We start from the raw sequence: 15,952 nt of genomic DNA on the forward strand, positions 1-15,952 counted from the left end.
ATAAATAACACAAATAGAACAAAATATATATAACTTGAATTAAGAAATTAAACAAGGTAACTGTGTAGGGCAAGCAAGCTACTGCCAAACCAACAGGGGCAGGTTTATGCAGGAAGCACAGCTTTTTTAAATCATAGGGCCCTACTAATGTAGCAAACGAATATGATAAGCTCATTGTAAGAGTAAAAGACGAGTACATTGTTGTTTATTTACTGAGCAGAGTCTCTCCAACTAGGTGACAACGTAGCGTTAAATCACCATTCAACAGACTCAAGCCACCCCCACACTTCCGTCTATTGGACTGCAGAAGATGCTAACTTTTCAATCTGCTACGTTACTGACTGTACTGACGAACTATGCTGACACCGTGTCTGTGCCGCAACAGGACACGACAAAGCGAAGCGACCGTTGAAAATCATTTGAACTGTGTCAGCACGTCATAAATAAAACGAGGCATCAGTTTACTGCATCCAGTGACATCATCACGGATTACAATGGGTTCTATTCTACGAGCGGCGGGACAAAATACAATAGACTTCTATTGTATTTTGTCGCGCCGAGCGATGTGATGTGACCGATGTGATAAACATGAGTTCTGGGCCGCAGTGCGGCCAGTACAAACACCAGCATTGACTGAATGGCCGAGATCAGCTCCGGTGGCCATAACACAGGCTTTAATGCGCCGCAGACGCGTGCCGTGATGCGCAGATCAGCTCTAGTCTCTAACGTCACTGAATCTGCTGTTAAAAATTAGCCATCCATTCATCATATCATCATGCAAAACTAAGAATTAGAATCATTGTAATGCGACGATCAAATATAGGTGCGGGTGGGTGGCGGGCGGATAATTTGAAGCAGCGGACTCGGGTGAAGTTTGAGCTCATCGGCGCATCTCTACACTACACTGACCTGGGTCACCAGTAGCAAACAATGGAGCGCGCTCTGCTGGACAAACTAAGTAATTACACCATTCAGAAGCATTTAATCTGCGTTATATGTTCTGTAAAAAAAATAATTTCATATCGGCGGCATATTCGCCGATACCGATATATCAGCGACAGGCTCATATCGGCCGATAATATCAGCTAAACGATATATCGGTCGGGCTCTATTACAGACCTGTTTCTCAGTCCAAAATCACCAACATGAATTCAGTAATTTATTTCATTTGACAATCATGCAATGGGAAACGAAGACTGTGTCAATAAGAAGTTTTATTTCGCAGAGAAATTTTTTCAATTCATGTTTTTGCTTATATTGCATTAATTGTTCCATTGTAATTTCTTTCTCTGTTCTTTTAATTACTGGAAAAACATGAAGCAAGGTTTACTTGAGAATTATTAGATGACTACAAGCCATTATTTATTAGTATTTAACATAAAGGAGTGATCAGTAACATTAACTCTTGCTATGGAAGTGAAATTGGTATCAAAAACTGAGAAATGGTTTTTACAACTGAAACTACACATTCCCCTCCCATCACCACAGACTCATATGTGAGTATTTTCAAAGCCACACTCAAAAAGAGTATCAGATGCTTTTATCTAAATCTATCCAACTTAAGGTGCACCGCATTTCAGTTCATGACCTTGGCACTGCTAGTGTCTTTGCCACAAATAATGTGACCAGGGTGTGTTGGGAGTTTAAATCACGCTACGCTACTTGATATAGTATCAAGTATTACAATCAAAAGGATTCAAAGTATGAGCCGTACAGTAATAAATCAATACACTGAGCCTACAGTGTTGCTGCACACACCAAGCCTACCGAACAAACTATGCTTTTTCTCCCATGATCCACTCCCATGAGTGAGCTTAACAGTGTCACACCTGCCCAACACACACCCAGTCAGCACAGCACCACACTCACGCCACAGCAACACAACACCTCCCTGTTCTGGTTAAAACACGCCAGAATAAAACATTCCCCACATTCTTATCACATTCAATGACAGTGAGTCAACGCTGATACCTTCCATCCCATCACTGATGAAGAAACATCAAACAACACTGTACGACGAGAAGAAAAGTACGCAAAAGGTGCTGGGTGGAGACGAACAATAAAAGACATGAGCTCAGTCTGAATAATGGACGGTGTGTTATTTGAAAATTTCACTGAATGAATCATTACAATTCTGCATTCCAGTGGTGGCTAATTACCGTGAGTCTTCGATATTTGGTATTTATATTTTTATGACGGGAGTCACGTAAAGCAACTCACTCCTCAACTGTTATGTTTGATATGTTTGGCTGTCATAGAAACAGAACAAGATATTACAATCATGACTCAAGAGCAGGAGGTATTCACAAGCACTGCGTTCTGACAAGTATGATACGTTCTTAGCCTCGGGCCACAAAAAGCTTGGAAAAAATTAAAAGGAAAATTATTAGTTAATAGGCTCATATGGTGGTCCTCTGGTTTACAAGTCATAGAATAATGCAGGACTGTCACGATAGCAACATTTCAGTAGTTCAAACCAATACTAGTAAAATGTCATGAAAAAATTTTCAAAAATGTGAGGAAACTGCATTAAGTTTAAAATCAATTTTATTTGATTTATATATAGGTAATTTGTCTTAAGTTAAACTGAATGTTAAATTTAAATCAAATTAAAGATTAAATTACACTAAAAGTTAACATTTTTTTAAATTAAACAAACTTAAATCAAATTAAAGTTGTTAAAATATAAATCTAAATCAAATTAATTGATATTAAATTAATTAAATTACATTAAGTTCGATTTAATGCTAAATCCAAATAAAGATTAATTACAATTAAAGATTAAATTTAAATCAATCAAATTAAAATATTAAATTAAAAGTTAAATTAAATGTTACATTTAAATAAAAAAAATTTTATTAAATTACATTGAAAGTTAAATTCAAAATTACATTTAAATCACTAATTCAAGTCAAATTAAATTCAAATAAATTGCATTAAAAATTACATTTAAAACAAATTACATTTTTTATTTAAAGTTTAATACGTAGGGTTATGAATCAAAACCTCTTAAAAAGTAATAGCGACATGAGCTCACCACAATACAGATGAAGTCTCAATCCAGACCCAGTGTGCAGGCTTCTTCTTTGAGCTTTCCAGACACAGTCACACAAACAGGATTGCACTAGGGGTGTGCGATATTGACAAAAAATAATATCTCGATATTTTCTGGGATTTTATCGTTGACGATAATTAGATGATATTTTGCTGAGTGTGTTATTGTGCTGGTACCTTAAGGACTGCTGAAGACAGCTGACTCCTAATGTTTTTAATATTCTTCATATTCTGTGTGGTGGTCAGTTCATACTGATAGAAATTAATCTTTTCCAATAAGTTTAAACATCGTTAAAACAACAATTACGATATTATCGCAGGCGATATATATCGCACACCCCTAGATTGCACTTATCTGTATTTGCAGGCACAGCCATGAATTCAGAACTGGCTCATCTGAACTGACTCAACAGCAATGTTAAGCAGTGGTTAAACTCTGTCGTGACTTTTTGCAAAGGAAGTGGTTAGAGAAGACCCAGTTTTTGGTCAAAAGTATGGCTGCAATCGAGCATAAGTTTTAGGCCTCAATTACAGTGCAGAAAACAAGGGGTAGATTTTGCCCTGAACAGAGAAACTGTGGTGCAGACAGACATACGCCATCATTACGACTACCATATTATCCTGTTCACTGACTTTAAATAAGAACAGCCTTTAACTGCTACAAAACAGAGAGACGGCACACAGGAAATGTGGTAAGACACACAGAAATCCAACAACAAGATACCACATTGTGCGCACAAACAAATGAAAGTACTAGAAATGACAAACACAACCACCTCAATGAGAGAGTGGCACACAGCCGTACAGCCACTATATGTTGCCCTTATACAGAGACGGTTTGGGCGTGTATTATGCTAATAACCCACATTAAAGATACAGTCACACTTAACTTCAGTTACGTAAAAAATGCGAGCTTGTGCAAAGAAGTGTCTCGCTTTCGGAAGTTCAAGTTTAATGCACTTGCAACTTGCGAATTCATACAGAAAGATGATATTTAGTGAGAACCTAAACGTCAAATATTTACTTGTTAAACCGGTTTGTTTAAAGAGAAAGTAGATGGAGCATATTTTCACATTCAGAATAAATTTGTGATTTATTAAAAATATAAGTCCTATAGCATGACATCATATCCTGTTGCCAAATACTTTGCCAGCTTCATGCGTATTGTGAACACACTTTTGTATAAAATGGATTATTCACCATCAGAACCAAAACAAATGCATGCCTGTGCACCGTCTGTGGATTCTTTTGCCTGAGAACCTTTTCTGCAGATAAAAGAAAAGATGTGTACACAATTATGAATTGAAAGAGACACTCAATCTCTTTCATCATCAACAGCTGACAACAGATCATATCAGAGCATGCAATTTCCTGTTTATTTGAGCATGTATTGCAAATTCTTGCTAAACCAAAGAAAGACTAGAAACTTTGCATATGCTGAAAGCATCCAAAAACTGTGGTTTTTGAAGAAATAAAGTTCAGCTTGGTGCCCTCTATGAAATAACCATCAGAATATAGAACGGTATGGAATTGTTGCTTTGTATGGGATGTTATTTTGTGGTCCAGATGACCATTTATGATGAAAACCATAAATGGTACTCACTACTTGCCTTGTTGGTCTCTGTATGCAGCTGATTTATTGTACAGCTGACAGGGTTTTAGTGCAGAGACATGTGCAATTATAAGACATGTTTGTGGATGTTATGTCTTCCACGGCCTATTAGCACTCTGGGTATATCTGAATAGAGAGAGCAAGAATGCTTCATTCTCAGAGGAGGAGTCTCAGGGGATGTTTACAGGACACAGTTTTCAACTAAAAATGGAAAACTTTGAATGCATTTTGGCCGTTCATTTACACGACAACGGCGTTTTGGGGCCCTAAAACACAAACTTTTGAAAATGGGTTTTAAAATGCAAGTTTTTGAAAACAATACCGTTATCGTTTCAGTGTAAAACACAAAAACGCGAATTTGCATAAACAGTGACATTGTGCGGATGCATATTATGTGTTCGTACAAAGTGACATCGCCAACTACTGGCCTGGCATGCATATTACAGCATCTTAGGCCGTTTTCACGGATCCATGTCAACAGGGGTTATTTTGTCAAAGTTGTCATCTGTAAAAACAAATTAAAATGTACATAATATTATTTCTCATTAAGTCATGTTGGTTTAAAAAGTCTACACCGTAAATAAAGCAAAGATTATTGAAGTACTTTTTACAAGAAAGTACTATTTTAGTTTCAGTTTTTCAAAATGTCTCATTTCTGAGTAAAAACATTGTCTACACCAATTTTTCAGTGTATTTAAAGTTTACTCTGTACTGTTATTTTTATTTTTATTTTGCACAACTGACCAGTGTTAATTTAGTATTATTTATATACTCTTATATTTTTATTGATATTTTATAATTTATATTTTCAGTTTTCATTTTTGTTATGTGCTTTTGTCATTTTTATTAGTTTAATTTTTTTTAAATATTACTATTAAGGTTTAGTTTTTATTTATTTCCAGTTAGTAAATTTAGTGCTTTAGCAACCCTATTTCATTTAGTCGCCAAGGCAACATTTCTAATGATCATTTAATTTTTTCTAATTATGGTTATTATTATTATAATCATAATTTAGTTTTTTTCCATTTAATTATTTCAGCTTTATTTCAATTAACAAAAAATCTTTGTTATCTAATAGTTTTGTTTACGAGATAACCCTGCTACTGACATTAATGTGTTAATACTTGCTTATTCACACTATTGTTTACAGTGCCAGTAAATGTTATAACAAAAAAGCATGAAAATTAAAACATGAATGAGAAGAATGGGTGTTTTGGAGTGATGGAAGTTAAAAAATACTAGTGAGGGAGAAGCTAAAATTGAGGGATGTGAAGAATTGCACAGGTGGAGACAATAGAGAGGTACAAAAGCTCTCTCAATGGGTTTGGTCAATGCATAGACACACACGTCTGGCTTTTTCCCATCAATTCAAAAGTACTGCTCAGTCATCACTCACATTCAGTGCCCAGCCTCGAAACTGCATTCTGCTCACTTCAAACCTACAGAGAGCTGTGCTACAGCAACAATAAAGGAGCAACTGGTAGAAACTGGTGATTTTTAAAGTAACTTCTGATGAGTCAGACATTTATTCATTTCTGAGTCTGGCCATGTGGGTTTGGACAGTGTTGACGCCTTAATCTGTAACTTTTCACATTCTTCTGCATAACTGAATCCAAAACATTCCAGTCTGTCCCGGGGCAAAAAACCCCAACCAGCATGCATCAAAAAATCCATTGCATACCCTCAAAATATCAAAAACAACTGTGTACTGTACATGCACTTATGAATCACAGTCTATTTAAAGGCTACTATCAAGCAGAAGTATGCATCTTAAAGGGGTCATATGATGCGATTTCAAGTTTTCCTTTCTCTTTGGAGTGTTACAAGCTGATTGTGAATAGATAAGATCCCTGAAGTTGCAAAGGAGCTGCCCTACCTGGACAACATTTTTGAGCATCATAAGCACACAAAATCAAGTGTTTCCAGTTACTGAATCTCTTAATGTACATTACACTAACTACTGTATTCTGGTCTCTCATCATCTGGTCTCAATTCTGATTTCATTCTAATGTAACATGTTTTAAAGCTTTATATGGAATAGCATCGGTCTATTTTCTGAACTCATGTTTGAAGTGTAAGGCTGTCCCAAAGTTTTCCTCTCTCCATTAGGACCTCCATCAACATATTTAAAACCCTCTGGTGCTCTTTGGTCATTTTGACCCAAAAACTTTACATATTCGTTTTTTGGATTTTTTTTTACTTAAGCGGAATGGTACGAAACTTGGTAAATGTTTTGCCACTTGCCATGTGAAAAAAAAGAGCTTGGTTCAAAAAGGTTAAATGGTCCTGAAAAAAAGAAAAAAAACAGTCATACTCCTAAACTGTCTAAAATGACGCCACTGGGAAACATTTGGTACTGCACCCTAACAAGATCGTACTCAATTTCAGAGATATCAACCTCAAATGTGGAACACAACTTGTTTAGATTTATGGCTTTGATTTTCTCGCAGTTTTAGAGTAAAACATGTTTTGGAAAATATACATTTCATATAAAATACGAAAATAGTATTTTTGTGAATTTTTCATAATTTAACTTATGACTTTCTTTATTTCACTTTAACTTAAGCAATAATCAGCCAAGTGTCTTCTTTAAGATGAGACCAAACTTAAGTCTGTGCTCCAAAGCATTCAGAATGTATGACAGTTCAAGCTAGAAATGTCATTTTCAGGTCTGCTCAAAAAGTGGTTAACAGGCAATACATGGACTAGTATAACTACTGCATAAACAATTTAGTACCACAAAAAACCCTAAAAACACTAAAATATTAAATAATAAAATATCAAACTAAAACATAGTACATTCATTTCATTTAAATTATACAAATAAAAAAAATTCGGTCATTTTTGACCATCATGTGAAGAGCACCGGAGTTCAAACCCACCTAGTCTCATTTGTTCCCTTTGGCCTTTGTGACCATATAATGTGCAAGACAAATACACTGTCTGAACCTCCTTTCATTTTACTTTTTGTCTAGTTTACTTTCCCTAATGGTTTGGTTCACTATGTTTTGCTAAAAAATGTGTTCTGAAAACAATAAATAAAGTATCACACTGAAATGAGTGATGGAGGACTAGAGGCTCCTCTGAATTGAGCTGCAGTGTTACAGCTGTTGTGTCGATTCTAATGACACATTAGATCCTTTTCATCACTTAAACAAGCTGAAACATTCCGTTTTTCGCTCATTTCTGCGTGGGACAGTCAGGCTTTTCAGCAAAAGTGACAGTGAAAGACTAAAGGATGCTGAACTGATGCCATGTTTCTCACGCCTCACCTGATGATGAGTATAGATATCACTTCGGAACAAATACAGCCCAGTAACGCTACATATTTAGTTCGAATATTAAGGAAAATAAGCACTTACCTGGTAAAGCGTTGGCGCGCGCGGTTAGGAGTAATCCCAACTCTGCGTGAGGCACCTGTGCGGGTGACGTCAAAAACACGCACGCGTCCTGTCTGAGCGCGGAGAGAGCGAGAGAGAGAGAGAGAGAGAGAGAGAGAGTCGCTGCTCTTCTGTCACAAACTCTGTCCGCTTCCTAACGCACACCTGATTCAAACACTTTCAGCGCCTCAGTTTTTAGGCTGCGCGCTCCATGTGACCAAATTCCCACACCGCCCAGTTTTTTCCGAACTTTTCCCGAGAATGTTTCCGCTGTGGAGATGATGCTCTCCACTCACACGCCACGTGTCGCTGTCAAAATAACGGCTGGGGTGCGCACGCGAGGGTGGACCGCGGGGCGTGTCGAGAAGGTGGGGAGAAATAGAAATATGATTTTAAAAGCAAATCTCTATAACACTCTGTGCCAGTGCGCCACCTGCTGGCGGTGATCAATAATGAGAAAATCTTATTTATTCAAGTTTAAAGTTAAGATTCTAAAATCGCCTTAAAATAAAAGAAATCAATACTTTTATTCAGCAAGGACACGTGGAACTGATCGAAAGTGACAGTAAAGACATTTCTATTTATATTTCAAATAAATGTTGCTCTTTTGAACTTTCTATTCATTAAAGAATTGAAAAGAAAAAAATTATTTTATTTTTTATTATTTTATTTATTTTTCATTTGGCTGTTTTTGTAACATGCTTTATTTTTCATTTGGCGTTGTCAAACAGTACAATCTCAAAACTCATTATCAGATGAAACCGTCTGGTTTAGGAGTGAGTTGTTCTGCGTCAGTGTTTTGGAAAATTAAGGCATTATGAGCTATATGACATTGGCATTTTCACTCAAATATATCTGTCATCATGTTCTCAAGACTAATTATTTCATTTGTTGCATACAAGCAGGTGTGTTGACTAATGAAAGACAGCGTGTGAATAGCAACAGAAGCATTTACTGTAGCAGGTGCTGCCAGGCATTTAGTCTTCAGACCGGACTATGAAGAAAATCATAAAGATTTGAATAGTGAAAGTAACAAGCAAACCAATGTTTTTCATTATTTATTTGATCAATATCAAAATCTGTGAGTACCTTAGATACTGCAATACATTGTGTGGCAATAAAAATATATTATCTTTTTTCCATTATTTGGTAACTGTTTGATAACGATTCAACAATATGTACAACAAAAAATTAAAAACAGAAGACAAAGTGAGTTAATGATGGAGTTCAATGAATACCGGTATCTTCCACAACCATTTTAATAGCCAACATAAACCACCAGTAAAAAGTCCTCCGGCTCCTGTCTTAAAACCTGTGCACATGTTCTTTGACATAAGAAACACAAGCTGACTTCATTTTAAAGTGTCATTTTCAACCTGTAAAATCACAAGAGCTCATGATTTATGTTATATTTTTAGTTCTTGTTGTAAGCATAACATTAGAATGATTTCTGAAGCATCACGTGACTGGAGTAATGGCTGCTGAAAACTGTACGAAAATTTCATAAAAATGACCGTTTTATTGTATTTTGATCAAATAAATGCAGAAAATATACAAATTATACTAAATATACAATTATACAAAATTCATATAGATTTAAATTATTTAATTTAAAAATTATTTAAAAAACGCTACGAAAAATAATATATTACAAATCTAGCAAAAACTGTCCCATGCAGTTCACCCTAATTTTATATATTGCAGTCAGCTACTTGAGTTCCCAGAAAATTAAAAACAGAAGACAAAGTGAGTTAATGATGGAGTTCAATGAATACCGGTATCTTCCACAACCATTTTAATAGCCAACATAAACCACCAGTAAAAAGTCCTCCGGCTCCTGTCTTAAAACCTGTGCACATGTTCTTTGACATAAGAAACACAAGCTGACTTCATTTTAAAGTGTCATTTTCAACCTGTAAAATCACAAGAGCTCATGATTTATGTTATATTTTTAGTTCTTGTTGTAAGCATAAAAAAAACATAATATTAATGCTTATAAAACAAGAAAAACATCACATATGTAAAACATATAAAAACTTAGGTTAAGATATATTCTCTGAAATTTAACATTATACAATTTTGCTCCTTAAAGTAAATTACTCTTGTTTAGTCATTTTTACTGGAGAACAAGACAAAATACTGCTTATGTTTTTTTTTTTTTCTTGTGAATGAATATACATGCAAATCATATGATGTTCTACTGATCCTGATCCTGAAGACTGATCCTGCATTAATTAACATTTTCAGTTGAATATGGTTTTAAATCATTCTAATATGTGTTTTTTTCTTGTGAATGAATATACATGCAAATCATATGATGTTCTACTGATCCTGAAGACTGATCCTGCATTAATTAACATTTTCAGTTGAATATGGTTTTAAATCATTCTAATATGTGACCCTGGACCACAAAACCAGTCATAAGGGTCAATTGTTTGAAATTGAGATTTATACATCATCTAAAAGCTGAATAAATAAGCTTTTTATTGATGTGTGGTTTGTCAGAATATTGAGAAAATCGCCTCTAAAGTTGTCCAAATGAAGTTCTTAGCAATGCATATTACTAATCAAAAATTAAGTTTTGATATAAATCAAAAATGAAGTTTTGATGTATTTACGGTAAGATGTTTACTAAATATTTTCATGGAACATGATCTTTACTTAATATCCTAATTATTTTTGGCATAAAAGAAAAATCGATAATTTTGACCCATACAATGTTTTTTTTGGCTATTTCTACAAATATACCCAAGCGACTTAAGACTGGTTTTGTGTTCCAGGGTCACATATAGAGTCAAAAACCATGCTTAATCTAGTCTGGCTGGAACCCACCATAAAAAAAATCAAACCCTAACTGATTTTTCACTAAGCAGGAGACTCATACAAAAGAGTTTAAAAGTGGCAACACTTTCCCTGTCCTAAAGCTTAAGAGAATGGCATGCTGGGTTTGTTACACAATTAACGTCAGATTAAACACTTGGAGACAACTGCACTAAGCGCTTACAGACACTTGATAATGACTGCTAAAACTGCGGTTGTGTTTCTAAAATGATGTGGCGATCAATGACAACTGTGATGAGCGTTCAAAAAAGACGGACGGTTTTAACCATGTCTCACATCCAGATCCTCAGGATATGTAGTGTTCAAGGGCAATGTTGCTACAAATCTGAAACCAAAATGGAGGTAAACTTTACAAAGATGTTAAAATTGAGTAAGTCATCTTAGATAATGTCAATAGCATTGTGGAAAACTATAAATAAATGTAAGGATCTTCCAAGCATAATGTAGTGTGGCTTCATTACACGTGAGTGGTCAAACCCAGCTGTGTCCAACATCTGTGAGAGATACTGTAAGCAGAAGAGTGCACATGCTTAGTGGAGGATGTGACGTTTTGATATGTGTGTGTGTGTGAAGAGGGCAGTGGTTTTGTATATACTGTACAGTGGTACAGACAGACGGTATTGTGCATTGATTAGTGGTTGAGCCTGTAGTGTCAGTGAGAATTGGTGGAAGCTCTTAAAATGGTGCCACATAGTTGCCAGGGAATGTTCCAAAAGCTTGGGTCCTTTCAGACGTACCTGACAGGAAAAGAAAAATACAATGTCATTTAAGCAAGAAAACTTCTGGCACAAAACAGCTACCTCTTTGATAGCATATTATGGTAAATGACATTGTTGCAATGTGAGAATCGGCCAATAGAGGGCGGCACAGGGAAGGTCTGGCACCGAGACTGCTCTTAAAGATACATTTTTCAGTTTTGCTACTATACTGTATGTCCATGAGTAGAACTGTATATTCCACTTTGACTTTTGAGTGATTATCTTGTGAAATAATCTATATTCAATACTTTTCAAAAGTTTGGGTTCAGTAAGATTTTGTAGTTGTAAAAAACAAATATTATTTTTATTCTGCAAGGATGATCAAATAAATGCAGCAGTCTTTTTTTGTATTTGTAATTTGTATTCTACATAATATTCTACATAATACTATATACTAATACTATTATTGTCTATTTCAGATTAACCTGCCCCTACAATCCTGTACACTAAAAATAACACCAATAGTTTTAAATGCTTGAAGCCAATTTAGGCATTGCAATAATCAAAATATAATTATCAAATATAAAATTATGATATGATTATCAATAAGGTACCAATATATCATACATCCCCATGGTTGATCTCTTTACTTGTCTGTCAAAAAGCACATACAGTATCTTGTTTAAGTCGTCAGTTGTTGGCTGGAATAAGCTGTGAAGTGAAGCAAACTTACCTACAAACCAGCCGTCATCACACTTCTCTAGGACCTGAACGATGTCTCCCTCTCTCAATTCCAGCTCGTCTCTGTTCTGGGGTTTATAGTTGTAAACTGCTTTATACCTGAATGCAAAGAGAAAAAGTTAATGAAAAAGAATTACAAATGGTAAAGGATGAAATCAGTAGCTGGATTAACCCTGGATATGTTTCTTAAAGGGACAGTTCACACAATAATAAACACTGTCATATTTTACTCTCCTTCATGTCATTCTAAACCTCATGACTTTCTTTCACAGCAAGATGGCCAGTAAATAAAGAGATGTTTTTTTTTACTTAACTATCCCTTTAAACAATCATAAAATTAATAAATGTAAATGATCTTTCTCTGTCTGCTTGAATTAGGTCAGTAGTAATGAACGATGTTCTGTAGAAGTACTCACGGTTGTCGTGAATAACCCATGTTCACAGGAGACTGTGATGTGGAAGGAATCTTAATATCTGCATTGGGCTGCGGAGATAGTGTTCTGGTCCCATCCTAAACATGATTGTTAAAATGTTATTTTATTTTATTTTTTCCCCAAAAAAATTATGCAATATGTCATAAGTATTCACACTCATTCATTGCCACATCTTTTCTTTGAACATGTTTTTATGTTGTTACTTGTGATCAACTGATATAGATTTTTCATTTATGGTCCTCACTGTGTATATAATATAATTTAATAAAAATGCATGAAATCTAAAAATAAAATAGCTTAAAGTAAATAAACATTTATTTCCCAAAATATAAAAATATTCTACCATTCAAAAGTTTGGGGCCAGTAAGAAGTTTATTTATTTTATTTATTTTTTTTTTAATGTTTTTAAAAGATTTGAAAGAAGTCTTTTATCCCCACCATGGCTGCATTTATTTGATTAAAAATGACAGTAGATTACTTATATATATATAATATTTATTAGTATATATATATATTAGAAATTAATTATTAATATATCATTATTAATATAATATAAAATTTATATTGTAAAATATTATTACAATTAAAAAAAAAATACATTAAGTTTTAATGTAATTTATTCCTGTGATGGTAAAGCTGAATTTTCAGCATCATTATTCCAGTCTTCAGTGTCACGTGATCCTTCAGAAATTTGATGCACAAGAAAAAAAATCTTATTATTATCAATGTTGAAAACAGTTGAGCTGCTTAATATTTTTGTGAAACCTTTTTTTCAAGATTTCAGGATTTTCACTTTTGATCAATTTAATGCATGCTTATTGAATAAAAGTACCAATTTCTTTCAAAAATAAAAAAAATCTTACGGATCCAAAAACATTGAACTGTAGTGGTCAAATAAAATTACTAAAATTAAAACCACATATGTGCAATATACTAATACTATTATTGTCTATTTCAGATTAACCTGCCCCTACAATCCTGTACACTAAAAATAACACCAATAGTTTTAAATGCTTGAAGCCAATTTAGGCATTGCAATAATCAAAATATAATTATCAAATATAAAATTATGATATGATTATCAATAAGGTACCAATATATCATACATCCCCATGGTTGATCTCTTTACTTGTCTGTCAAAAAGCACATACAGTATCTTGTTTAAGTCGTCAGTTGTTGGCTGGAATAAGCTGTGAAGTGAAGCAAACTTACCTACAAACCAGCCGTCATCACACTTCTCTAGGACCTGAACGATGTCTCCCTCTCTCAATTCCAGCTCGTCTCTGTTCTGGGGTTTATAGTTGTAAACTGCTTTATACCTGAATGCAAAGAGAAAAAGTTAATGAAAAAGAATTACAAATGGTAAAGGATGAAATCAGTAGCTGGATTAACCCTGGATATGTTTCTTAAAGGGACAGTTCACACAATAATAAACACTGTCATATTTTACTCTCCTTCATGTCATTCTAAACCTCATGACTTTCTTTCACAGCAAGATGGCCAGTAAATAAAGAGATGTTTTTTTTTACTTAACTATCCCTTTAAACAATCATAAAATTAATAAATGTAAATGATCTTTCTCTGTCTGCTTGAATTAGGTCAGTAGTAATGAACGATGTTCTGTAGAAGTACTCACGGTTGTCGTGAATAACCCATGTTCACAGGAGACTGTGATGTGGAAGGAATCTTAATATCTGCATTGGGCTGCGGAGATAGTGTTCTGGTCCCATCCTAAACATGATTGTTAAAATGTTATTTTATTTTATTTTTTCCCAAAAAAAATTATGCAATATGTCATAAGTATTCACACTCATTCATTGCCACATCTTTTCTTTGAACATGTTTTTATGTTGTTACTTGTGATCAACTGATATAGATTTTTCATTTATGGTCCTCACTGTGTATATAATATAATTTAATAAAAATGCATGAAATCTAAAAATAAAATAGCTTAAAGTAAATAAACATTTATTTCCCAAAATATAAAAATATTCTACCATTCAAAAGTTTGGGGCCAGTAAGAAGTTTATTTATTTTATTTATTTTTTTTTTAATGTTTTTAAAAGATTCGAAAGAAGTCTTTTATCCCCACCATGGCTGCATTTATTTGATTAAAAATGACAGTAGATTACTTATATATATATAATATTTATTAGTATATATATATATTAGAAATTAATTATTAATATATCATTATTAATATAATATAAAATTTATATTGTAAAATATTATTACAATTTAAAAAAAAATACATTAAGTTTTAATGTAATTTATTCCTGTGATGGTAAAGCTGAATTTTCAGCATCATTATTCCAGTCTTCAGTGTCACGTGATCCTTCAGAAATTTGATGCACAAGAAAAAAAATCTTATTATTATCAATGTTGAAAACAGTTGAGCTGCTTAATATTTTTGTGAAACCTTTTTTTCAAGATTTCAGGATTTTCACTTTTGATCAATTTAATGCATGCTTATTGAATAAAAGTACCAATTTCTTTCAAAAATAAAAAAAATCTTACGGATCCAAAAACATTGAACTGTAGTGGTCAAATAAAATTACTAAAATTAAAACCACATATGTGCCACAATGCAAAAATTCCACCATTCAAAAGTTCAGGGTCAGTAAGTTTTTTAATATATTTGAAAGAATGTATCTTCTGCTCACCAAGCCTGCATTTATTTGTTCAAAAATACAGTAAGAAAACTGTAAAAGTAATATTTTGTAATAATATATTATTACAGTTTAAAATAACTGTAATGAGCAAATGCTGATTTGCTGCTCAAGAAACATTTATTATCAATGTTGACAACAATGTTAACAATGTAAAAGGCCTTACTATCACTTTTTGATCAATTTAATGAATAAAAATATTAAAGTCTTTCAAGATAAATAAATAGTAATAATAAATAAAAATGTTACTAACCCCAAAATTTTGAACTGTAGTGTACAAATACAAATACTCAAATTTAAGACTGCAGTCCGTAAATTTTGCCTCTTTGTCGCCACCTTGGTTTGAAAACCTGCAATTGCAGCTGTGTGCGGAATTATCTTCCTTGCATGGGTTGTACTCCGGCACAGCTCCAGCGAATGAATCGAATGTTCTGAGGAGTATGTGTGGCAGTCAGTCATCGCTCCGGTGTGGATATTGTACTTCGCAATCACAGATTCTAGCCTACGTCTTGGAATATATGAC

General features: G+C 33.8%; 2 protein-coding genes across 2 annotated transcripts in view; both read right to left on the bottom strand.

Moving 5' to 3' along the window:
* Positions 1-8,363, bottom strand: part of pdlim2 (PDZ and LIM domain 2 (mystique)) — an 82,922-nt gene extending 74,559 nt beyond the window's left edge. The window contains exon 1 of the mRNA XM_016505261.1: positions 8,029-8,363. The gene's annotated coding sequence lies outside the window, so the exon portion shown is untranslated. The remainder of the gene's footprint in view (positions 1-8,028) is intronic.
* A 2,415-nt stretch (positions 8,364-10,778) lies between these two features.
* LOC107702851 (vinexin-like) overlaps positions 10,779-15,952 on the bottom strand; it is a 48,856-nt gene continuing 43,682 nt past the window's right edge. The window contains exons 19-21 of the mRNA XM_016505279.1: positions 14,397-14,491; positions 13,973-14,079; positions 10,779-11,624 (exon numbers count right to left, since the gene is read on the bottom strand). Coding sequence (XP_016360765.1) covers positions 11,563-11,624; positions 13,973-14,079; positions 14,397-14,491 — 264 coding nt within the window. The 3' untranslated portion in view covers positions 10,779-11,562. The remainder of the gene's footprint in view (positions 11,625-13,972; positions 14,080-14,396; positions 14,492-15,952) is intronic.

This window comes from Sinocyclocheilus anshuiensis, unplaced genomic scaffold (assembly GCF_001515605.1).
Source record: "Sinocyclocheilus anshuiensis isolate Anshui unplaced genomic scaffold, SAMN03320099.WGS_v1.1 scaffold366, whole genome shotgun sequence".
NCBI classification, from domain to species: domain Eukaryota; kingdom Metazoa; phylum Chordata; class Actinopteri; order Cypriniformes; family Cyprinidae; genus Sinocyclocheilus; species Sinocyclocheilus anshuiensis.